The sequence below is a fragment of the Varanus komodoensis genome, unplaced genomic scaffold (genome assembly GCF_004798865.1).
Source record: "Varanus komodoensis strain SLA01 unplaced genomic scaffold, ASM479886v1 scaffold4, whole genome shotgun sequence".
NCBI lineage: Eukaryota > Metazoa > Chordata > Lepidosauria > Squamata > Varanidae > Varanus > Varanus komodoensis.
In genome coordinates this window covers 9,257,770-9,284,312 of record NW_025335941.1, presented here as the reverse complement: position 1 = coordinate 9,284,312, position 26,543 = coordinate 9,257,770, and the positions used below count along the sequence as shown (strand labels likewise).

The window sequence follows — 26,543 nt, the reverse complement described above, 5'->3', positions numbered from 1 at the left end:
CCTTAATATGGGACTGAGTTTCTTGAAAGAGGTTCATTGCCCACAACCAGGTGTGCCTCTGAATTGTCACTTCACCCACAAGAGCTCTGGACAAGTAATTTCTTGTATCTAAAGTCAAAGGACATCCATCTGGAATATCCTAGTCAGTTCACAATGCTGTTCTGGAAGGAACTCAGCAAAGGCACTCATTTTCTTCTATAGGAGGGCCTGGTATCTTCCATGCTTGCTTCAAAATCTGATATACAATGATCCAGTCTCATTGCCATGTAGACTTTCTTTGCCATCATGTCCAGGTGGGGTCCCTCATGGTCAACCAGACTGGTATGTTCCCTCTGTGTCTGACCTTGTGCCAACTCTACAAAGATCAAATTCAGCTACTGGTGGTGAAGCAGGAATGGAATATCTCTCTCTGGAACCCAGCAGAGGTTCTCCAAATGTTTAGATGTTGGTGGTGGCTGTGTTGGGGCCTTCCAAGGTTCCTTCATGGTATTAAGGAATTTGGGAAGGAATGGAATGGCCCCGGCACAGCATCCTCTGTCTGGATGATGTCATAGACCAGATCCACTGGAGCTTCGTTGGGCTGTTGCATTTTGAGTCCAACTAACATTGCCATTTGGAAGACTTGTTCAGAGAACTTCCCCAGATCTTTGGATGAGGACCATGGACCTTGTGTGGTGCAATCCTGTACAAACATAACTGTGATCCTGCTGTTTTTAAACCATTATTGTGTTTTCAATCTTTATACTGATGAACTTTTTACTGTGCATTTATACTATAGTTCTAAATGTATAAAGATGTTTTTATTACATATTTCATTGTTTTAAAAGCTGTGAACCATCCAGAGAGCTGTGGCTGTTAGAAGGCACAGTAAACAAAGAAAGTTATTTCATAAAAGGTAATACAAAATGATTTTAACCATTTTAATTATTTTGGGGAAACAAAGTGATCTGAATTTCCTTATTCTTTTCCTTGTGTTGTCCCTTGAGCCAAATCAATTTTGATAAACTGCTCTAGTTACTTCTACATCCTCACAGAATGGTATAATTAGTGATCGAATAATACAGTGAATAGGTCCCATCTATCTCTAGAGAGTAGGTGCTTAATTACTTTTCTAGGGACTAGAATATTTTTGTTGTATTGGAGATTCCAGGTAGATTTACGTATTAGCAGTTTTGCTCTAGAAGAGTTTGCAATGCTTTTCAGCCAGAGCAAAGCTTGCATAAAACCTTCTGAGGGGCTATGGGTCAGTAGCAAATGGGACTGGAACCAAATGTATGAGGTCATAATTCACATTCCCCCCACTAGCCAATGAATTCCATCTTTCTCATGTTCTCTGTCTCCTTTTATACCATCTTCTCTCTCACCATCCTCTGGTCTCTCTTCCCTCCTATTCCCAGCCGCCTCCTCCTTTCCTCCTCATATTTACATGCAGCTGTAATTATTTTAAAACATAGTTTCTATTGATGTTTAAAAAAAAAGCAAAAGGCAAAAACCTAAAGGAATATGGAACAAACCCTTCCCTTTACGTCTGTGACACCCCCAATAAGGCAGTTGGGCTTAAAATTGCTTCTTACTGAAACTTTTTAAAAGCACAGCTGCTGTACCAGGTAGATAGGAAATGTGTAGATCAGGGGTCCTCAAACTTTATAAACGGGCCAGTTCATTGTCTCTCAGACTGTTGGGGGGGGGGGGGCAGACTGTAGTTTGAAAAAAATATGAACGAATTCCTATGCACACTGCACATTAAAAATTAAAATTAATTATAATTAAAAAATAAATTAAAAATGTTTGCTCTGCTCGCTTGGGCTGCAAAAGAAGCCCAAGATGACGCCACGCTGCCCACTGAAAGGGAAAGCACAACATGAGGGGGAGCCATGAGGGCCACACTCGCCTTGGTCGAGGCCTTCCCAGCTCCTCGCCCCCGCCCTGCTTCTAAGCCAGTGGAAGGTCCCCTCGCAGGCGCTTGCCCAGCTCTGGGAGGGGGAATGGGAGGCCGGAAAGGTGAGTGCGCGGTGAGGAGGTAATGGCTGTTTTCTGAGGCAAGGGGAGGCAAGGGATGGGCCATGGCTGGCCAAGCAGGGTACCTCCTACCTCTCCTCACTGCGGGGGGAAGAAGCATGGCAGCCACTTGATGGTGGTGGCTTGCTCAGAGAAGGCCATGGCAGAGATGCGGGAGCTGCAGCCCCGCTCCACCTCAGCCTGTCTGCTCCTGGGCTTAGCAAGGCGGCTGTGGCTTGGCCCACAGCCCAGGGACATGGCTCACATAGTTAAAAATAGTTTTTAAAAGTTGTATTTTTTTTTACCTTCTATCCTTTTTTAATTGTCTTTGTCCCTCTATCTCTCTTTTGTCCTCCTCTTTTCTGTGTTCCCACTCTGTATTCAAAGCCAACGCATGCATGCAATAAGGGCGAAGAGCTGGCACATGCGCAGTTGAAGGGAGCTGTTACAGTTTGGTGCATGCACCAGCTCTCTGCTAGTCTCTGAAATGGAAAGAGTTTCAGAGGATGCCTGCGCCGGCTCAGAGCTTTTGGACTTGCTCAAAGATCGTCTTCTCTGAATGAATCCAAAAGCTCTGAGGCAGGCTGGGTATAGGACCATGATGGTCACAGTGTGAAGGAAGAGAAGGGTTAAATATTCCCTTCCAAGATGCAACACCCACTCAAAAATTGCCACCTGTGTAAAAATCATTTTTACATTAAAAAAAAAATCACTGCTTATGGGGACACTTTTGAGAGAAGGCTCATGATGCAGAGTCTAGGGTACCTGGTCCTTCTCTTCCAAGAAGCACTCCTTCAACTATCACTGACTTGGCAACTGGGCTCTAGAAATACCCTAGTGGCACCAATAAAGGCTTTTAAAAACCTCACTGCTGCACAAGGTGGGATGAGAGAGTCCCCCCTCCCTCCCAGTTTGGAAGTTCCCCACCTAAGCATTATGGAAATACATAAGATTCATTAAGATCAACAACAAGTACTGACATGACTGTATTTGTTGTTTCAAACATCATAGCCATATCAAACAAAAATACTCATATACTGGCTCTATAAAATACACTAAAATATAAAGGTTCTATAGACTATATCAATACACAAGCTCTATAAAGGAATGAGGTTAAAGAAGCTGTCACTCTTGAGAAGTTTAAAGCAGAGTCTCTTTCAAACTGAACTCCTAAACATCCTGTTTTGAATCAAATGAAATGCATCCAAACATTAAAATACAAACTAAAATTGAAATTTTAGTTTCTATGTACAGTAAACACAAAGTTGTAACTGCTACACTAAAATAATCACATCTAATCATTGCAATTCACCACATTAGCCTCACCAAACTTTCGCCTCAGCTTTTGGGCAGCCCCTGCAAATCTCGAAACTGTCTGCAACCAATTCTCAGATATTTAATCGTTTCATCATCAGAAATTATCAGTTCACTAACACCCTTCCTATCCACTTTAAACTCTGTTCAAAAGTAAAGAAGCCTAGGAAAATTGTGAAGTATTACTAGGTTTTGTTGTAAAGCATGTCTGAGACAGACACAGCTACCAATACAGGATATAAATCACAATATTTTCTCGTAGAAGCTGAAGACATTTGAAGGTAACACAATACAGCAGGCTTGGTTTTGACAACTGTTGCCTCAGGGGATGTCCATGAGAACAGATTTGCCTTCACATTATTTTCAGTGTCTACATTACATTCCAATCCACTAGAAATATATGAAGGCCAGTCACACTGATAAAACAGCCCAAAGTACAAGCTATATTGGTCACCTTCCTGAATGGGAGGAGTATGCTAAAAGAAATGGAAGTCCAACATAGTTTTCAGTATCAATGTACTTTAATAAAAGTTAATTAGTTTAAAAATACAGCTTTTTAAGTACATACTGTTCTCTAAAAATTTCAGTAAGTACAAAAACACCTTGAAACACTTGCTAGGTTTATAGAGTTGTAAAAATGTGTATTTTAGAAACAGCCTTGAAATTGCTGCTAGATTCACAACTTACAGGCTCAGAGAAATTTGCAGGCAGCACAACTTATCTATGATTTATGCAAGATCAATTAATTTTAGAGAATTTGCTGGGAATGACCTATCCTCTTGAACATTTTTAATCACTGGGTTCCAATATATACAGCATGTTACATTCCAATGGGTTTTACCTAAAGTTATTCTAGCATGAATGCCTCTATGTCTTGAGTTGCAATTACTTTCCTTAACTAGAAGGAAGTTTGCAACCAAACTATCACCTTGACTAGAGTTTGCATCAACCAAATTTACCTTTAGAAAGACAGGTGGCTGTACAACTATTTCTTTGCCAAATATTCCAATGGGCCACAACATGCTTCATGCTTTTTTGGCTTTTTTTAACAGTAAGGGATCCATGTTTAACTAAGGAATCAGAACTGACATTCTCTCTAATGTTTAAGTATTCTCACCTATTTATAAATATAACCAATATATAACCAATAGCTGGCACATCGATGAAGCAGAAATAAGGTCCTGTATTGAAACATATGCTCTCATCACACAAAGCACACAATTTTATCATACCGTACAAAAACATCATGACTACCTTTTGTAGAAAAAAACTTTGTAAAGCATTAGTAAATAATGGAGTAGCATCTGGAACGGGGTGGGCAACATGAGGAAGAGTTTTAGGCTACAACTTCCAACAACCTTAGCCAATATAAGCCACTTATACCACCTCAAAGATTATTATGAAAGGAATACAAATAAAATGTCCAACATCATAATCTGTTTGTACAAATCTATGATGTGATTGCATTTGAAATACTGTGCATCAATCTAATCAGTGCACTTCAAACAGTATATTATAAAGCTATAAAAGGTACAGAAAAGGGCACCCCAAAAAATCAAGGGGCTGGAGTAAATGCCTTTGAGGGAAGATCACAGACTTTGGGAGTTCATAACTTAGGAAAAGAATTAATTGGGGACATGTCAGAGGCATATGAAATTATGCATGGTGGGGAATGGTAGTTGTATAATAGTTATACTTGCATAAGTCAATATTTGTATAAGGCAGAAACTGGGGTTCAGAATAGACAAAAAGAAGTATTTCGCACAGTGGTTGCATTCACATGTCATGACAAGTAATCCTATGTGGTTACCACAGTTCACAGTTTTTAATCTTGATGTGACTGACAGATGATCAGACTTACGGTAGTAACTTTACTCCCTCCCCTCACCTCCTTCCCTTTCAGACCACCAGGTGATAGCCCGGAGAAGAATGAAGTTCTCTTTGACAGCTGCAACTGCAAACCACATTCAGATAGATACAGTTGTGAAACAGTTTCTTTTGTGCAAATAAGACTCATGCCCTGAGAGGATGAGGAAGCTAATCAGGTATCCTAATCAGGTATATCACACCAGAGGGGACTGCTGGAATGGGGAGGGCGGAGTCATGCCAGTCCTTTCTACAAGGCTGCTCCAGCTGAGTGCCTCTTTGCTCCCGCCTGTGCACAAGCAGGAGGGGATGAAGAATCAACTAGTACTGGTGTCTGCTTAAAGGCTGTGTCACTCTGCTGACTCCCCCACGTATGCCCAAAGGAAGCATTCTGAACCCAACAGCCTTTCTCACAAGAGGCTACAACAAAGGGAGAGGCAGTGCTTGCCACCACTTGCAGAAGAGGTATCTCTAACCCAGCATCCCCCTGAGTACCTTGCATACAAGAAGCAGTGACAAAGAGGGAGGTGGCCCTCGCCCTCCCTTTCTAACTCCTGCTTGCTATAAGAGGCATTCCCAACCCAGTAAAGTAGGCACTATAGTGGGAAGACACCTCTGAAAAGCTGGAGCAATAATGTGGGGAAGGGGCTGGCAGGGGAATAAGCAGAGCAAGGAAGCTCCCCACTGGGCATCATTCCCCAGCTTATCCTTTTTCTTCATGCATGCATGAGGGGTGGCAGTGGAAGAATCAGCAGCACTACTCTTTTCCCAGCATTAACCAGCTGATAACCTACTCCTGACCCAAAGGTCTTTAAGGCAGGTGGTGGGCAGAGCAGGGACACCTTTGACAGTCGTACAAAATAGCAGCTATCAGTGGTGCTCTCTGGCTAGCTGCTTGACAAAAGTGACAGCGAGCCACTCTTGCCAGACAGCTCTGTGGTTCTGGTCTTGATACTATGATGAGTTGTGTTTTCCAGGTTCAGATTACAATATAAGCCTTTGTTTGTTTGTTGAAATTGTATTCTGCATCATTAGCTCCCACTGTGATACTACTTAACTAAAACATATGCAGTTTTAAAAACCAAAAGTATCATGCTGAACTACCATGCCAGGGTTTAGACAATATGATAGACGTCAACAATGGCAACACACACACACACACACCATGGCTTGCCATGTTATATGAACCACTGAAGCATCTAGTTTGACTATAAATTCACTACCACAAGCTATAGTGATAGCCACTAACTTGGAAGGTTTTAAAAGAAGATTAAACCAATTCATGGGGGATAACATCAATTGCTTCCAGTCATGTATGGCTATGCATCTACTCCAATATCAGAGCACTATGCCTCTCAATACCAATTGCTGGGGAACACAAATTGGAGCAGTTAAACTCATGAACTGCTTATGAGCTTCATATAGACATCTAGTTGGTCACTATGAGATGAGAGTGCTAGACTAGATAGGCCTTTGGTCGGAGCCAGTATGTTTCTTCTTAAGCTCTTAATGTAGAAGTTGAAGCTGTGGTAAGCTCCGAAATGAAAAGAGTGGCAAATTAGTCCCTGATCTCATGCTGCATTAAAAAAAATGCTCCATGAGGTAAAGGAAAAGACCAACTATGAGAGTCACCGTGGGGTTAAGAGTGTTGGAACTCAGTAGATCCAGGTTCTAGTCCCCACTCAGCCATGATGTTTACTGGGTGATTTTGGGCCAGTCATGGACTCTCAGCCTAACCTACCTCACAGAGTGGTTGTTGTGAGGATAAAATGGAGAAGAGGAGAACCTTGTAAGCCACCTTGGATTCCTTGCAAGAGGAAGAAAGACAGGGTATAAATGTAATGTAATAATAATGATAACTGGAATCCCCAATATTTGTCTGCCCTGTCTATGCAGAAAATATTCCAAGTTTACTCATTACATAACATATGAAAATATAAATACAACAAACCCAGCAAATGAATGATGAAAGAAAACCATTTATTCCTACATTCTGCACTCTATTCTTTAACTAGTTTCTGACTTATTAAGATCTAGTATTTTATTCCATGACTGCTACATTTTTACTGAAACCTTTGATGAGGACCAAAAGGAAAGCCATCTTTACTCATTTAAGCTACAGAATTTACTCTCAAAAAATGTAGTGTGGACCATAAACCTAAGTAACTTTAAAAGCAAATTAGACTATATTCATGAACAATAAGGCTATCAGTGGCTATATGTTAACCGTCAGAGCAATGGTGGATTGGTCTCTTGCCCTCATGTCCTGCTTTTGGACTTTCTGCAAGCATCTAGTTTGACAGTGCAGGAAACAGATGCTGGACTAGAGATGTCTTTTGGTATGATCCAACAAAGCAATTCTTATGTTCTTAACATAAAAGTTAGTGCTAAACAGCAATGCCAATAATCTTTAAGACAAAATATTGTGACATTAACACCTATAAGTTATCTGGTATAAAATAGGAAAACTGTAAAGAGATTTTTTTTTAAAAAAAATATATATATATAAATCTATACAGACCTTCCAGTAGTCAGATTGTAAACTGTAGTACCTCTGGTATGCGGATAATGCTGTAATAGAAAAACATGTTTAGAAAACATTTTGAAGTAATTACAAAAACATAATTTGTTTAGTGATTGCTGACAGAGATCCCCAGAGAAGCATTATTCCTGTGGGCATTAAACACCCATCCGCAAGTGCAATATACATTTTGCCCCTCAATACACATTCCACCAGTCAGACATTTAGCTGCTGTCCACTGAGTTCCTTTTATCCTGGCTCTACCAATCCTGCAGGGCATTTTCTTATGGGGGAGGGACTGAGGCACAGCAGTACTTAAAAAAAAGTGGAAACCAGAAAAACGCTTGGTTCTATGTGCTCATCAGAATAGAATCCTGAATGGTGCGGATGATGGAAATTATTCTGTTCAGCACTCAACTCATGCTGGAAAGGAGCGAGAAAGGCAAGAAAGGCTGAATGGCATGTAAGGTTTGGCATCCAAATCTAGTCTCTAGTCTTTATTTGATAGTGCAATCTCAAGAGTTTGCAGTTCTATTTTAAAAGAAAATAAATATTATTATATGAAAATGTGTACTACATGTACTGAACAAGCACAGAGTGTTAAATGAAGCTGATAGTTTGGAACATATATAACAACAACATAAAAGCATGGGGATGCACGGAACATAAAATGATAGAAAGGAGATTCTTTGCAGAATTTCAAGGGGACTACAGGGGCAGACATGAGGAGAAAAGGAATGAGAATCCACTTCTGCTGGCTCTACAGTACATGCCAACATTTAGACTAGTCCACTGGAGCACAGTTGATTCATGTACATTTTACCGAAAAAACTTCACAGCTATTTTGGTGCTAACTGGCTCAGTTACTTTCAATCAGTTATGATCATTTACATATTTGAAGAATCACAGCAAAAGGGGTTTCTACAATGTTATTTTAATTTATATTAACAGAAACATAATGTTTTACAGTGTAACAATAGAACATTTCATTCCAAGAACAGTGGTGTGAAGTAAGATTGTGAATCATTTTTTTAGTGGATAAAGAAAAAAAAGAAATGATGAAATGAAAAGAAAAAGTTACCAAGGGACTTTGTACAAAAATTACATATAATACTAGATGTGGGAAATATCACAAAAATTGGTAACAGTTATTATAGCTATCAAATTTGTAACTACAATTTTAAGATAATAGTTAATAATAATAGTTAATTAAAATAATTAAGACTTAAGCAATACTAATAATTATTACATAAAATTGCTTTGACACGGGCATCAAGTAAATAATAATTCACCTTATAACACAGTCAGAAATCCAGCAACAATTGTTAACTGATTTTTCCTCTTTTTTTCCAAAATAATCATAATAAAAAGAAATCAAATTCAAGGAGCAATTATACTAATTTGATCATTGTATACATAATATCTATAGGTTCTGTTTTTCTCTGAACTGCTGAATAAAGTAGGTATAATAGGCTTTCCATTTATTGTAAAATTCTTTAACTGGTTTTCTATTCATCTATTTCTATTCTAAGTCATCTTTATGTAAGTACTACTTTTTCTCTATAATTAAAATATGTATAAGTAGTTTTCCATTTATCATTAAATTCTTTGGCCAGTCTTCTATTTATATAGCTGATTATTTTTGCCATTACTGCATGTTCCGCTGGCTTATTTTTCCAATCTTCACTAGTTGGGCAGCAAAGAAAGAACTCTTAAAATAAATATGGAAGAATTATTTCAATATATAAGAACAGCTAGAGTTACATTTGCAACAAAATGGAAAACAGAAGGTTGTGAATCTTTTAAGCTCAAAAATGATACCTCGATCCATTCTAGTTACTCTCACAAACATATAAGTGAAATAATATTTACACAAAAGATGGTATGGTTAGCCATCACATGACTCACAGAAAAAAAAACTAGGGACCAAAAACAGAAAGTGTGGCATATACCCAATTCTAACAGGATACCAAAGAAGGGCAATGCTAAAGAATGTTCAAACTACCACACCATTGCACTCATTCCACATGCTAGCAAAGTTATGCTCAAAATCCTACAAGCTAGGCTCCAGCAGTATGTGGACCGAGAACTACCAGAAATACAGGAAGGATTTCGAAGAGGGAGAGGAACTAGATATCAAATTGCCAATATATGCTGGATCATGGAGAAAGCTAGGGAGTTCCAGAAAAACATCTACCTCTGCTTCATTGACTATGCTAAAGCCTTTGATTGTGTGGATCACAACAAACTGTGGCAAGTTCTTAAAGAGACGGGAGTACCACACCATCTTATTTGTCTCTTGAGAAACCTGTATGCGGGTCAAGAAGCAACAGTGAGAACTGGGCACGGAACCACTGATTGGTTCAAAATTGAAAAAGGAGTTCGGCAAGGCTGTATACGGTCACCCTGCCTATTTTACTTATATGCAGAGCACATCATGAGAAAGGCGGGGCTAGATGAATCACCAGCTGGAATTAAGATTGCTGGGAGAAATATCAACAACCTCAGATAATGCAGATGATACCACTCTCATGGCAGAAAGCGAAGAGGAACTAAAGAACCTCTTGATGAGAATGAAGGAGGAGAGCGCAAAAGTTGGCTTGAAACTCAACATTAAGAAAACTAAGATCATGACATCCAGTCCTCTCACTTCCTGGCAAATAGATGAGAAAGAAATGGAGGTAGTGACAGATTTTATTTTCCTGGGCTCCAAGATCACCGCAGACAGGGACTGCAGCCAAGAAATTAAAAGACGCTTGCTCCTGGGGAGGAAAGCTATGGCAAATCTAGACAGCATACTAAAAAGCTGAGACATCACCCTGCCAACAAAATTGCGTATAGTCAAGGCTATGGTTTTCCCAGTTGCAATGTATGGCTGTGAAAGCTGGACCATAAGGAAGGTTGAGTGCCGAAGTATCGAGGCCTCTGAATTGTGGTGCTGGAGGAGACTCCTGCAAGTCCCTTGGACAGCAAGGCAATCAAACCGGTCAGTCCTAGAGGAGATCAACCCTGACTGCTCTTTAGAAGGCCAGATCCTGAAGATGAAACTCAAATACTTTGGCCACCTAGTGAGAAGGAAGGACTCCCTGGAGAAGAGCCTAATGCTGGGAACAATAGAGGGCAAAAGAAGAAGGGGACGGCAGAGAATGAGGTGGCTGGATGGAGTCACTGAAGCAGTTGGTGTGAGCTTGAGTGGACTCTGGGGGATGGTTGAGGACAGGAAGGCCTGGAGGAATGTTGTCCATGGGGTCACGATGGGTCGGACATGACTTTGCGACTAACAACAACAACAACAACAGACAGGATCAGGGCTCTGATCTTCTGATCAGGGCTCCAGTTCCCTAGAGCAGGAATCTTATAGTACTAACTGAGGCAAAGAAGGAAAGGGAAGTTTCAGAATGGAGAAAAAAAGTTACAGTTTTTCTTTCATTTCTAACTATAAGGGACTCAAGCAGGACCCCCACTCCCTGTTACTTCCACAACAGCCTTCTGAAATTTTAGTTCATTGTGGCATGTAATACTCAAGAGCCAAGGATTGGGCATTGGGCTGCTATACAGTAGAGCAGGAGGGAGTTGTATGGAAAAAAGAAAAAAGAATCCTTTTCTCTTTCCTCTCTTCTGACACCTTCCCAAATAGTACAGACAGAGATGATTAACAGTTCATTATTACCCCACCCTAATGGTCAGCTAAGCAAGCTAATTTCTTGCCCTGGAACCACTCATCATTGAAGAGGTCTTTAAAGCTGAAAAAAATGGGACCCAAAGAAAAGATGCTGCTGCCCCCTTTACATCTTTTCACGACTGGGGAATTCGTCAAGCATGCAGAAAGCACTACTGTATTTTTGTGAACTCTGTTGTTTGCTAAACCGACAGGCATTATACTACCCCAGTTCAATATTAGAAGGATTGATTATTAGTAATTAATGGATATGAACACAAATGGACTGTGTCTGTGCAACTGAACCATTAAAAACAGATTATGGAGACTTGGTGCCAGTGTCAGGGCCAGGACCTGGCTAGCCCGACAAGTGCCTGCAGAACCAAGAATACTTTTGCAGGCACATGTAGGGAACTGCTGAGAGGCAATCCTACGGTCCAGCTGGGGCCCTGGAAACCAGGGCCTCTCTCTGCCCTGCTGCTCTCTACCACAGCAACACAAGTTGTCTCTGTGACTCTCTTGTGCTATGGTCCTGCGCCTTGCTTCTGCAAGTTCCAGCCCTTATCTGCTTAGTCCCTGCCTTGCTCCAGGACATCCCCACCTTGTTACTGCCATGCTGCAGCCTGCTCCTTTCTGTCCCTACAGCCTTCCTCCTCAATCTTGACCCCCACTTACATAACTGCTTCCTTTGCATTCAACCCCTGGGCTGTTTCTGGACTGTGCCCTCTCTCTCTCATACTACACTGGACTGCCTGCTGCCTCATTTCTGATTTCAGATCAATGCCAGCCCCAAGCCTTATGGAGCTATGGAACCCAGCCTCACACCAGCACCCTGGTTCTAGCGTTCCACCCACCCCTGCCAGGTGCCTATGTCCTGGTCCTCATACTTGCTTCAAATTCACCCTAGCATTAAAGTAAAGTGTTAATACAGTAACAAGGACATTAGGTTTTATAACTGATCTCATGGCTGTGGCTTCCTATGCTATTCATCCTTTTATTTTACTAACTGCATTAGTAGATATGAACACTTTCTTTTCTGTGCCACAGAACACCTTTAAGAACAAACAAAAATATACACTGTGGCTATTGGGCTTTTTCTAATAAATAAACACAACCAGTTGATTTATGTCTCTTTTGCTTTCCCTCTATAGAAAAAAAATACCTTAAGAATCTGTATTGTCATTCCAATTCTCAACATATGTTGCATACTTCAAGACTTCAGTCAAGCATATGCTATGAATGCAGTTGGGGAGTCCAAAGTCAACAATAGGACTTCCTTATGCAGATACATCATGGTATTTCAGGACTATAACCTTCCATAATAAATATGATTTACAATAAACATTTAGGACTGCCCTTGTTATTTAACATACAAATATCATACATATACAATATGTTTCTTCATTTGAACCTTATCTTCTAATAGTAAATGCAGAATTGAAACTTTAAAAACTTATTTCCAAGGTATGCTGAACAAAGAATATTTGCAATCTAAGATATGAACAATACCTTTTTATTCTTAAATTGAAAAATCCCCTTTGAATTTGCCATATGTTACCCTGAACATTTTCACAACTGCTGCATTCCCATATGATAGTCCTCTACATATTTTACAGGAGGGACCCAGAAAGACTACAGAAAACTCCCCTAAGTGCAATCATTCTGAGGTGTTCCTACCAAAGACATTCTAAAGGCCACTGGTAAAATGCCTTTAAAATTCTTGGTAGAATTACTCAATGTGGGAGGAGAAAACTTGGCTGTAGGTGGAAGCCTCACTGTGTGTACTGAAACACTTGGGATCCCAAGCAAAGACAACTGAAAAGAAATGATAATGGACTCACCTTTTGGATAATCCTCCAATAAGAGGTTGAAGTGACCTAACTGGCAAAAGAAATCAGATTCAACTTTTCCTTCTGCTTTCAATATTAGCGATTCATAGCAGCCAACAGCCTGGGAGGAGGGAAAAAAAGGACATACTTTATAATTATACAAAATATGTTTTACAAGCACTTTACAGCTATTTATAAAGCCATTCTTTATGGCTATTTTACCTTTAATGGGTACATAATGAGTAATGTTGAATAAGAATCAATGTTTTACAATATACTATTTAACTTTTGTTTTGGGAAAATGAACATGTCCTTATTAAACAACAGTGCACGTATCATGGTACCTAATTTTCAGTTTAAAAGCATATTTTTTTCTGGTTTGGTTTATGCCTCTTGTTTATGCTTACATTGAAGTGATGAATCATATACACTGTAGCAATTCTAAAAAATATTTTCTGAGCTAATCTACTCAGACCTAATTCAAAAACTAAACTGGCAAAAGAGCTATTTTATAAATGAAATTATGTTTGGAGCATTAAACACTTTAGCAGAAAACACAATACAAACATGCTACATAAATGAAAAACTTTTGTATTGTCAATAAGCTAGCTTGCGGGTCATCAAATTGAGTGATGCTCTCCCCAAACCCCACTCAAATAGAGATTTGAAGACATGGGAAAAGAAACAAAAACTGATGGAAAGGAACTGGGGACTTCTTCCTTTTCAAGAACTTTGTTTCCAAAAGTGAAACAATGAAAATTTTCAGATTGCAAAGTATTTTCTTTTAGAACGCTAAAAACACAGTGTTTATATAGCCAGTCACAATTCCCAAAGCTGATATCTAAAAACTACATAAAGAACAAAGGTTAAAATTTCCAGAAAACCTGAAGCCATATGAAAAATGTTTTAATTCTTTAAGATTTCCAGTATAATTATTTCTTCCATTTCTTACTATTTCTTACTATGATTATTGGACTAACGGATCTTTTAATGACCGTCATTTCAGAGATGTCTGAAGACATGCACATTTTCCCATATATGACTAAAGAGACCAGAGCATAGCATGTCAAGAAAATGTGCATTTTTCACAGTTTGGGTTTTGTTCTGTAGATCCCTGTGTTCCTAGGCTTGTTCTGGTTGCAAGCATAGCAGTCAATTAATGTAGCTCCATACACCTGATGTTATTTCACCTAAGCTTTTTAAAAATAAAAATGTTGAAAAGGTGGGTTTATGAAACTCACTGCCATCATTTAAATCAGGGGTGAACAACCTTTTGGCTTCTCTGGGCTGCAATGGAAGAAAAAAAATTGTCTTGGGCTGCACATTAAATACACAAACACTAACAAAAGCTGATAAGCAAAAAAAGTCTGCATAATTTTCGTGATATCTGCCACCACAGATAAGCAAAAAAGTCCTCACATAATCCTAATTATGTGGCGACGCATTCAGAGAGTTTTTTAAAATTGTCGAGCAAGTCCAAAGTTTGCGATCACTTATAGAGAAAATGAACATATCTAAGTAATAAAACTTCACTGATTTATTTTTTATTATAAAAGTAAAAGAAAAGAGGGCAACATAAAACTAGTGGGATATTTGACATATTTGAGAAACTAAAGGATCAATATTTGGTGTGATGGAAGTAGTTGCAATTCTCAGTGAGTTCTCAAGGTGCTCATCAGATATTCTGGTTCTAATTTTACTCTTAGTGTGCTTTATTCTTGAAAATAGTTGCTCACAAATGTAGGTGCTTCCAAAAAGCAAAGACATGAATAAGGCATTACTGTGAAGCAAGGGATATTTGTCTCTGGGATGACAGGACCTATTAAAAGTCTGTGATCATTTTTTTTCTTTAAGTTGAATGTCAGATTGCAGTTCTATACATTCCATTTGAAAATTGGCAGGTAACGGTATTTATGTCAACTGAAAATGGAGTCGCAAATATACCAAAATAGTGCTTATTTTCCCAGAAATCTTGAAATCTGTTTTCAAATTCTTGTAGCAAATCGAAAAGCAAAGCTGCATATTTTTCACTGTCCATAGGACTGTGTTTAGCCAACATGTCAAAATGTATAAAATTGTTTGCAACGGTAGGTTGAAAGATGATTGATAATAGCTGCATTTCACTTGCCAAGTCACCATGAGTACATGTAATGTTTGATGGTGTAAATTTGACTGTCTGTGCTTGGAAGATAACACACTGGATGTCACAGACTGCTATAAAACTGAAGCCACACATGTGTACAACTAGTGAGAGCATAGATACGTTTATTTTACATGACACTGCGACACAACATTGTCGTCTACAAAGTACACACTGGAGAACTGTGCAATCGAGTTACAAAAAAAAATCCCTCCCCAAAATCTCATAATGTTTTAAGTAAGTTTACGATTTTGTGCTGGGCCGCATTCATAGCCTTTCTGGGCCACATGTAGCCCCCAGGCCATGGGTTGGACACCCCTGATTTAAATACATCTCAAACAGAACTTGCTGTTATGAAATATTACCTCAGCTATAAAACCTTTAACAAGTCCTCTGTACCTAAAAGAAATTTAGCAGCCTGGTTCCTATAGATGAGATTGCTACTACTACAGAAAAATCCTTACAAACTGAACAAAAATTAATGTTTTTAAGGAGACTTATTTATAGAAGAGAATCCATTGTTACTCTTTAAATAATAATTTGAGATTGTTTAAAGGTGTTGACTGTGTTTCATGTCCATTCTTAATAGATTTCACCAACACCCTATGCGTTACAGTTAAATATATAGCACGGGGGAGGGGGTGTATGAATAATTATGAATTTACTAAGTGCATAATCTTATTGCCCTCACCCTAATGTGAGCAAAAGTTCAAACTCAGAGGCTTAGATGCATTCAATGCATAAAGCGAGGTAATTGTAGTATTTGTCACAGCCATGCCTCACACCCTGAATTCATTTGGACAGCAGTTTTTCACCAGATGAAGTGTCGCAGAGAGGCTGGTTAGGAGGCTGAGGTGCCATTTCCTCAAGGGCACAATCCTGTTCATCTTCAGACAGAAAAAAAGTCCTACAAATTCCAGCTAGCTAGGAATGCTAGGAGTTGCAAGACTTTTTTCCTGTCTCAACATGCAAATGATTACACCATAAATTGTTTAATGTATAACTTGGTTTGTTAATAAATGTATTAAAATTTAAGATATTTAAAAGTAAACTTAGTGTGAAGTCCTATGGCTTCTTAACATTATCTTGGGGTGAGCATAGAAATATTTGCAGTCCGAGCTCGGAGGTGGAACTCCAAAGAATAAGCTTCCTCACCTTCTGGCACAGAAAGAACCATGTTGGCTGTCTTGTCAAGATTTAAAATAGGCTACAGAGAGGAGGGGAAAAGGCATGGTGGAGAGGGGAAGAAGGTGGGTCTCATCACTAGAATTTTGCCCTTTCCTATATCAGAACTTCCCCTCTCAGAAAAGTAAGTTTTTGAAGCTTTTTTGCTGAAAGAAAATACTCTATTTGGCTAAATTTATTCTGAATGCTGAATATAGTCTTATTAGGTCAGCTGAATACAGTCTTAATTGTGATTGAGAAAATAACTTTTTTTGCTTAGAAGACAGGGAAGGAGTCAATATTTTATTCCCAGTTAATAGGTGTACCCCTGTAGTCTGTATTTTACCGTGCATTCCACTAAAACTAGCCTATATGACTGTTGCTTTCACAAATGAAATGAAAAGAATCCAGAAATAAAAGGGGAGAGTGCTACAGTAGACAGTTCACTTCCTTCCCTTTGTTGAAAGAGAGGAAAGCAATGCTTGAAGAATATAAGTTGGCAAAATGACCAGAGGCAGCTGCCTTAGAGTGGGCACAATAACTAGAGTAGAGGAAGGAAGCAAACAAACAGCAATGACTGAAGAGAAAGCATTTGATTCTGAAATATATAAAATCATTTGTGTTATTCTGCCACCTGCTTCTCCTTGCAAGTACTGAACTAAACACTAGTTCTATTATGACAGAACTTCCGTTATGATCATTATGCTGGTTCACTTTTAAACTTGTACAACATTGGTTTCTGTGTCTGACAAGAAAAAGCAGCAAGGCTGTACCAAATATTTCTAAGCCTAACATAACTAACAGGATAAATTAACAAGAATTCGCATTTGTCTCTGCCCTTAAAAACAGTTAAATACTTTGCCACACAATTCTCACTCTTTTCTCAACAACTGAAGACATTGGCACAAACCCACATACTTAATCCACATACCTCAGCCTAGTAATTAAACCAAAAAAATATTACTAGCTTGCAAAGAATGAAACTTGCTAGCCTGCTAAGGGCTGGCAGAGGAGAATCAGAGAGCTGCATTTCTATGCCAGGTGTGAAGGAAAGAACTTCATCCTCTAGCGGAAGAATGGATAAAAACAAATGCTTTCTAGAAAATTAAAAACCAGGTTTAATAATTTAAATCAGATTTATCTTATAAATGTAAATACCTAGTTTCTCTTAAATAAAGCTAGGATAATATTAAATAATCTGAATATAAGCATGCTAGCCATGAAATTAGTTTCTAAATTGAATCAGTACCTTCTACCAGATTAAAGGAGACTTTTCCATATAACTTGTCCTTTCTAATAGATGAATATTTATACTCTACCTACCAAACACTGGTATTCAATTTTCACAAAAAATAACAATAAACTGATCCAGTCTATACAGTAGCTATCTGACCTTATTTCTGTGTATGTGTATTTCATTTTTCATCACTAATTTCCTTTTGTGAGGGTAGTGCTAAGCTCTGGACAGATCTGCACAATTGCTGAGGAAACATATGAAATAGTATCACCAAGAATAATCCCTTTTGTTATTCAAATCATTATTTAAATCACCTTGATTTAAATCAATCTGTCCTAGCAGCCACTTCTGCACAAGCCTTCCTAGACCCTGAAATTTCCAACTACCTTTCAGTCACTTGTATTTCCTATTTTAGTAAGGTTCTGGTTAGTGCCTGACCAAAGTCAGTTCCTCTTCAATGTAACCATTTTTCTGTATGTATTTCAATCATCTGATTCCTGAGTTAGTTTTGGCACCAAGACTGTTTTGGTTGCTTTGATCAATGCCAGAAGAAGGGGCAAATGAAGGCTAACCTTTCTAATTTCCTGGACTACTCAGCAGCTTTTAAAAACTATAAAGAACCACTGGATGTAACCTGAGCAGAGGATATAAAAGATACTATAATCTTGTTCACAAACCTTGATCTGGGTTCTAGCAAACATGTTGATCACCAGACTTCCTCCCCATCTGAACTATAAAGAAGAGAGGTGATAAATCTGCTCCTCCCCATACCAAGAAGCCTGAGACCTGTCTGTACTCTGCTAATGTAAGGCACAAGAAGTCTCCACTTTTGGTCTCTGAAAGTACATAGGCTTGCCTTTGTACCCAACAATTCTTGTCATGCCTACAGACAAAAACTAACTACAGTGCCTCTATCTTTCTCCTCAAGCGGAGAGCTGAAGAAGGGAAAAAGAGATGTCCAGCCCTTTCTGTGCACATACAAGCACTCTTCACCCACAGAGTGCAGAGGAAGTGCAAGCTGATGTATCTTTACCTCTCCCTTCTAGTTTGGCAAGAAGACAGAGGGACATGAGCTTCTATTGGCACCCAATGGCCTCCCCAAGGACTGGTTGTGCAGAGACAGAACAAACTAACATGCTTCTGCCTCTTCTTTCCATCTCAGAGTTGGAAGGGGTAGACAAGAGAGTGTGGGTTTGCTATGCACCAGTGGATATTCTAAGAAAGCAGCACACACAGGATGCAAAGGCAAAAGAAGCCTTTACCCCCTTTCCAGGTCTCAACTGTTGGTGAACAGTTTTATCTCTCCTCCCCCATCACACACACCTTTATGCTTAGAGCTGTACAGGGGAGATTTTCCTCTGACCTCATGCTGCATTTCAAAAAAATATAACACAAGGAGCAGTGATGAGAGTTTTCCAGAAAATATTCAACTGATAATTCAAATGTAATGTGGAAATATTTTGCATCAGAACATTTTTGCTTGCATTGGAGTATTTTCTTATGCTCAACAAAATGATCTAATTTAAGCATGTTTATTTTACTTGTATTTGGTAAACAACAAACTAAGATGTGCCACCTGTTAATTCACCCATAATTATTCTGCAAGTACTTGACTTGAAATATTTGAGGAAAAAAATATAAAGCATGCTGGCTGAGGAACTTTGAGAATTGTAGGATATTCTTCTATGTAAATATGCACTGTATTGTGCTCTTAATGCAATTTAACTTTATATTATGCAACCTTTTTATTAGAATACTTGAAAAACTTAAAATACAATAGCATGTACTTCTCTTACATTGTTCCAGTTTAAGAAAAAACAAAGGTACTGAGAACTGACACATTAATAAAAATTAGGAACCCAAACACTGGTGTATAATAGGCTAACAATCACTGACATTCATTTGTTTCAACATAGTTCAACTGTGGTTCTTGGAGTACCAGTGCTTTTGCTGTCACTCCTTGTAAGTTCCATTTCATACTGAGATGGACATAGATTTCGATTACATATGTGTTCTTTCATACGTACATTAAGAATAATCAACTGAAAAACATTAATTGCAAATCTGAAAGCACCAAGCCTAACTTATATGATGATTATATAATATGTGTGATTAGCATCCATTCATTGTTATTAATAAATTGATATAATGGATTTTTTTCTAGAAAATATTAAGCACTAGACTAGAAAATTTTCTGGCTAAAATGTTAATCCAAATCACTGGACAAGACCCTGCTTGTTAAGGAAAAAGGGTCTTAGGCATACCAAATATGTATCATTAAGAACAGCCCAAATTTGTTGGGTTGACCGATATCTAAATTATTACATGCAAATGATATTGTGTGCAAATATGTGGATGCCACATTAAGACAGTTTGAGATAAACATGAAGACAGTTTCTCACGAACTCATACATACACAAAACTTTCAGCAGCTCCAAACTAACACCTATGTTTAATACATTGCAACCCCTCAAATATTGCGTAATGATTTTGTTGCAGCTTCACAGAGTATGGAATCCATGGGTGTGTCCAGGAGGGCACACAGAAAGGTTTTAAATGAAAAATAGAACTGGAGGGCAATTTTATGGCAGCTGGATCCACTCCCTCTACGCAGGAGACATTTACATCCTCCTGAACCCAGCCAACAAAACCAGTCCTGAAAGATAAAGTGGACCACACAGGGGCAAAGGCCAGTCATAGAAGTGGTGGGTCACACACTCTCCAAAATTCTGTCAGCATTTTTGCATCTCAACAAATTCTGCCAACAAAATCTTATTCAATGGCATTTTGAACAAATTCAAATGCATTACAATTAAGGTATCATCCAAGTTATGCTGGCTCTGGTTCACAAGAAAATTAATGAAAATTGGAGAACAGGTTGCTGCTTCTGATTTACAAGGGAGCAAAAAATTAAGATCGTTGGAGGGGGAATTAGCAACTACAGCAATGGTTTACCAATCTGGATATAATGGTACACCATAACTGATATAAACCATGGTTTGCAAAACTACTTAGTACCATGGTTTCTAATTCTAGTTTGCTGGTTGATCATAAATCAGTTTTGTGAATTTGGATGCAACTCCCAAACTGTAAATAACTTTCCTTAAAACTAATTAGGCACTATATTGGAACTACTGCTTCTAATATTCCATTTTTGGTTTGGAGCTTGGTTTTTTTGGTGGGGGGGTGAATGAGTAATACTAGCTCTTTTTAAAAGAATTTTGGCTGGAATTATTCCTAATTAAATGGGCACTGGTTTCATATATCATTAGTCACCACAATCAATATATTCCTTTCCTCATCCATCAAAATCTTTAAAGAAACTAGACAGATTGACTTGAATGTATTAGAATTACTAAGAGCCAAAAGCAAGGTATATGGAATTCTAAAGTAACAAAATTATTAGACAAGATACCTTTAGCATGAATATTCTGGCTAAAAATCCAGTCCAATCTTTCAATGATCACTTGCTAAACAGATAATTTATTTTGTAACATCATAATTTAACAGCAATAAAAAGTGAGTGAAACAAAATTCATACTAACAAGTTTTACCAGATTTTATCAAACTTAAAGTTCTCAACATTCAATTTTATTCAATCAAGATTTCACAATTCAGTTTACTTCAAGATTACACAGAAAAACTAATACAGATTGCTTTTAAAGATCAGTAAATGATTTTAATAAATGCTAAGTATGATTTCTCCTTGGATACCTAAACTGTTCTTTTTATGGAAAAGTGAGAGAAATTCAAGACACTCTTTACGGAGAGGTGATCAATGTATCAGAAAATATGTTAAGTATCTCAAGTGCAAGGTATAATTCCAAATCTATAATTTTAGGTCAAATGGCACTACAATTTGCTTGCACAGCAGAAAGGAGGTCACCACTAACTGGACATCAGTGAAAAGTGAATTCACTGCAATTTGTCTCCATGTCATAAACCAATAGTTTAAATCCTGTGAACTTCCACTCCTTCAAAATGCTATTATTTGTACTTAAAATAAATTATTCAAAAATAAGAAATAGCTTAAATGAAAGTATTGTTTAACAAATTATTTATACTACAAAAAGTTTCTACATAAATTAAAATACTAATGGCTGCATTTAGACATTCTAGAACAGGGAAGCTGGCTTAAGTAATTATCTAAGCAGCATGCTGATAGAAACACACTGTTTGCACCTGCTTCTCTCCTCTCTATACTCAAGTCGGTGAACAAACTTGACAGCTTTTGTTTACAACCGAACCCAGGTTAAGAACATCAGTGAAAATCAGGATCTGTAAGCAAATTTAATTGCTGGGAATTCAGCACTGAATCCATTAAGTGGTTCTTCATCTTCAGCACTGGAGTAATTCCAGTGGCTGAATACATTAATGTAACTGAGTAGGAAAAGTTGCTCTGGTAGGAGATGATATCAAGAAAGTTGGTGTCAAAAAGATCATTTTACCTTTCTTCTTGGGGATTACTGAATTCACAATAAAGAGAACTTGAACTGAGGTGCCTTAGGAGGCAGAGACAAAAACTGTTTTGTATTTAGCACAGGCAAAGCAGCCAGGGTAGCAGAAGGCTCAAGAAACATCAGCACTGAGGCTGATGGACCTTCAGAGGAAGCAGAAGTTGTCAGTACATTGGTTCTAAGAACAATCCATTCCTGCAGCAGAGAATGTCATGGCGTTGCCAGATGAGATAGCTCAGCAACTATTCTCTCAAAATCAGCCATTAGCAGGGCAGCTAGTTTCAGCATCCACCATAAGCAGCCCTTGCTGCCAAAAGAGCAACCTGAACTGAATGAATTTATTGCTATGCCTGCTCGTTAACACTCTGAAAGTGAAGAAGTCAACCAGATACCCTTCTCCAAAGCACAAAAGATACAAACTCTGTACATCAAAAGGAGAGATAGTTTGCTTGCACAGAGGATGTGCAGAAAGAAGCCAAATTCAGAACCATTAGCCCAGTGATGTGAGAGGTGTGAAAACTATCTTTAAGCACAAGGTAACCAATGAATGAAATAACTACACAAAATAAACAGTCAATAGGAAATAAAACAGTATCAGAAGAAATAACTTTTTTGCCAAGTTAGAGGGAAACTCCTAATGTCGTTACACCAGTTGTCAAAAGGAACTGAACAAGAAAGCAGCAACCACCCCACTAACCTATGGCAAAACTGTAGATTAGTTCTAGAACAGCCTTTCCCTGGTATCCTCCAGAGGTTTTGGATGTCAACCCTAAATGGCTGTAGTGAACATGGTGTTGGGGTGAGGGTGGTGTGTGCCATCAAGTTATTGCTAATTTATGGCAAACCTTTGAATAAAAGCCCTCCATAATGTCCTATCCATGTCATCCCTGCTTAGCTGTTCTAACCAAGTCTGTGGCTTCCTTTATGGAGTCAATCCATCTCTTATTTTGGTCTTCCCTTTTTTCTTCTGTTCATGTTTAAAGGTAGAAAACATGGCCAATGGTAAGGAACACTTGGGAGTTGCAGTCTACAACACCAGGTTAGGGAGGACTGGTTTAGAAAAGTTCCAAAATAAGTCTTCACATAGGTGTAGAAACCATATATGCAACTGCTCCAGAAACATTTAAAACAAACAACAGCAAGCATATAATGCCTTCATTCTGGAAGTAATTCAGGATAAAAGCAGCTGCCATAGAACTGTTGAAAGAGAAGTGGTTCTACTTAAAGGATATTTAGACACAGAAGAGGTTGCCTAAACAATCTTTTGAAGCTGAGAACATTCACATTATAGGACTCTTAGAATGTGTCTCTATGCCCTCCTCTTCCATGGCAAGACGTGTACCTTTGTGCCCCTGTTAAGCCTGAGCTCTGAGGGTTACTGCAATTGTAACAGGGTTACTGGATCACTGCAATTGTTTACAGGGTAAGAATAAGTTCTGTATAATAAATGTTAGATGGGAAGCTATAAAATTAAATACATATTTATCCAAAACTGAGACAATACGATAGCATTCCAGAAAGTAAATCCTGCAGTTATACATGCTTATATCTCACTGAAATCAATGGGGTGTAAAGCCAAGCCTACAGACGAAGTAAGAATAGCATATTATATTCCTAATTGGTTTACAGTTTTATTATGCTTGAATGATGAAAAAAGTATCAAGTCTAGTTTTATTAGAGTTATACAACGTTTCAGACTCTGAGAGGCAGCTTTTAATGGACACAGATTAAACCTCTATCAGGTGATGTATTCTCCTGCATATTCAATTCTAAACAGTCAAAAGGTACAAGACATTGCAACAGCTATTAGCATGAACGTGTTTAATATTAAATATATGAAGGACTGGTATACCAGTCACAACTTACCATGATAGCAAAACAGACATTTTCCATGACATTTCTGACAACTTTAGGGATTTAACAATAGAAGGTCAACATCAGATTTATATTTGCAGTAGATTAAAACCTCTGTATCCACTGTTTCAGTTACCACAGTTTCACTTAACCACAGTTGCTTTCAGTGCAGAAACAAGACCTGACACATGACCTGCTCTAGGGAAGCTCATCCTGCATTCCAAGCCTCACAAGCGGCCACACACCCGGTCTGAGTCTGGCACCTGCCCCACCCTCACTGGGAGAGGTGTCATGCCAGGAGGGGGAACATTGCCCAAGCAGCTATCTATGGAGAGATACAGCACAGCCTGCACAGGTCCCTTCCTCATTGCCCAGAACCTCCCTGCCCATCTGTGGTGCAGCAGGCCACAAAACTCAAAAAGAAAAAAAACACTAAATTTTTGATGACAAACTCACAAGTAATCAAATCCACAAAAGTTAAACCCATAAAAACCAAGGAGCAATTGTATATAGTGTTTGATACTATCCATGGTTTCAGGCATCTACTGTGCGGCTTGGAACCTATCTCCTGAGAATATGGAGTCCTATTGTACTTAGCTGAGCCATAAAATGCTGTTAACATACCATGCTGGTAACTTCTCACCTGGATTACTGTAATGTGCTCTATGTGGGGCTGCCTTTGAAGATGATCTGGACACTATAACGAATACATAACAGAGCAGCATGGCTGCTTACAGGATACATTACACCAGTTCTCCGTCAGCTGCACTGGCTCTCTGTTCATGCCTGAGCCCAATTCAAAGTGTTGTCACTGACAGACAAAGCCCTAAATGGCTTGGTACCAGGGTGCCTGAGGGAAGTCCTCTCTCCATAGATGCCTACTTGTCCATGCAGCTCATCTTCTGAAGTCCTCCTCCAAATACCACCCCCCGCCCAAGATTGGGGGGGGGGAACAACTAGGAGGGAAGCATCCTCTTCAGTAGCATGCTTTCCTTTAGGAGCCAGGTAAAAATGTTCTTGTTCCGATCAGTGCTTTGTTGTTGAATTGATTGGTTTTGGTTTTAATTATTTGGTTGTACTTGGTTTGGTTTGCACACAAACCTTTATTATTCTGTATCACCTTGAATAACATTTTATTAATTTTGTTTTAACTATTTCATTGAATTTTTATATGCTGGTTTAGCATTCTTGTAAGCCACCCAGAGAACGCTTGGGTTATGGGGCAGCATGGAAGTATATATGTATGTATGCATAAATAAATGAGTGTGTACAGACCAAGATGGAATATGATCTCAAACACAATAGCGATCCTGTCTCATTACTCAGCAGGATCTCTGGAAGTTCTCTGAGCTGACCAGAAGCTGGAGCCCATGTGGATATGACAAAAGCTTGAAGTGGCTTAGTCAAGCAGCTATAGTCAGGCTGTAGCTGTAGGACATTGGGTAACTCCAAGGTGATGGCTTGTACCAACACACTAGAATTCAACAGAGGCTCTAGGGCCCTATCTCTACTGGGCCCCAGACTCTTCCCCCTTGAGTAGAGGAGAGTCTTAGAAGAGCAATGCGTAGTGAAGCCTTTCCAAACAGACCGCTAGACAACAACCTCTTATCATCCCTGACAAATGGCCGCATGGAGTGGGTTGATGGAAGTTGTAGTCCAAGATATATGGAGGGTACCAAGCTGAAGAAGGCTGTTATTGCCTCTGGGTCAACTTGCATCTTGTGTACTATGCTGGTAAGCACTTCATAGAGTGTTGCCTTTTAGAATCCCATAATAGCCACAAAAACACACAAACTTTCTATAATGAAGCACTAATAAATAAATGAACTTTGACCAATGCTAAACATGCTTTGCATTAAAATCTTGGTAAGACAACCTTAATAGTGAGCAGGAAACATGCTAAAAATGTTTTTGAAGGCCACTAAACCTACCTATTGACTATGCTAAAGCCTTTGATTGTGTGGATCAAAACAAATTGTGGCAAGTTCTTAAAGAGATGGGAGTACCACACCATCTTATTTGTCTCTTGAGAAACCTGTATGCGGGTCAAGAAGCAACAGTGAGAACTGGGCACGGAACCACTGATTGGTTCAAAATTGAAAAAGGAGTTCAGCAACGCTGTATACGGTCGCTCTGCCTATTTTACTTATATGCAGAGCACATCATGAGAAAGGCGGGGCTAGATGAATCACCAGCTGGAATTAAGATTGTCAGGAGAAATAGCAACAACCTCAGATATGCAGATGATACCACTCTCATGGCAGAAAGCGAAGGGGAACTAAAGAACCTCTTGATGAGGATGAAGGAGGAGAGCACAAAAGTTGGCTTGAAACTCAACATTAAGAAAACTAAGATCATGACATCCAGTCCTCTCACTTCCTGGCAAATAGATGAGAAAGAAATGGAGGTAGTGACAGATTTTATTTTCCTGGGCTCCAAGATCACCGCAGACAGGGACTGCAGCCAAGAAATTAAAAGACGCTTGCTCCTCCCCAGGAGCAAGCG

General features: G+C 38.9%; 1 protein-coding gene across 3 annotated transcripts in view; it reads right to left on the bottom strand.

Annotated features, from left to right (window-relative positions):
• The window catches only part of KDM6A (lysine demethylase 6A), a 139,648-nt gene that overhangs the window by 90,655 nt on the left and 22,450 nt on the right, over positions 1-26,543 (bottom strand). For all 3 annotated transcript variants that reach the window (XM_044442763.1, XM_044442764.1, XM_044442765.1), the window contains exons 3-4: positions 13,199-13,307; positions 7,700-7,749 (exon numbers count right to left, since the gene is read on the bottom strand). In XM_044442763.1, coding sequence (XP_044298698.1) covers positions 7,700-7,749; positions 13,199-13,307 — 159 coding nt within the window. The remainder of the gene's footprint in view (positions 1-7,699; positions 7,750-13,198; positions 13,308-26,543) is intronic.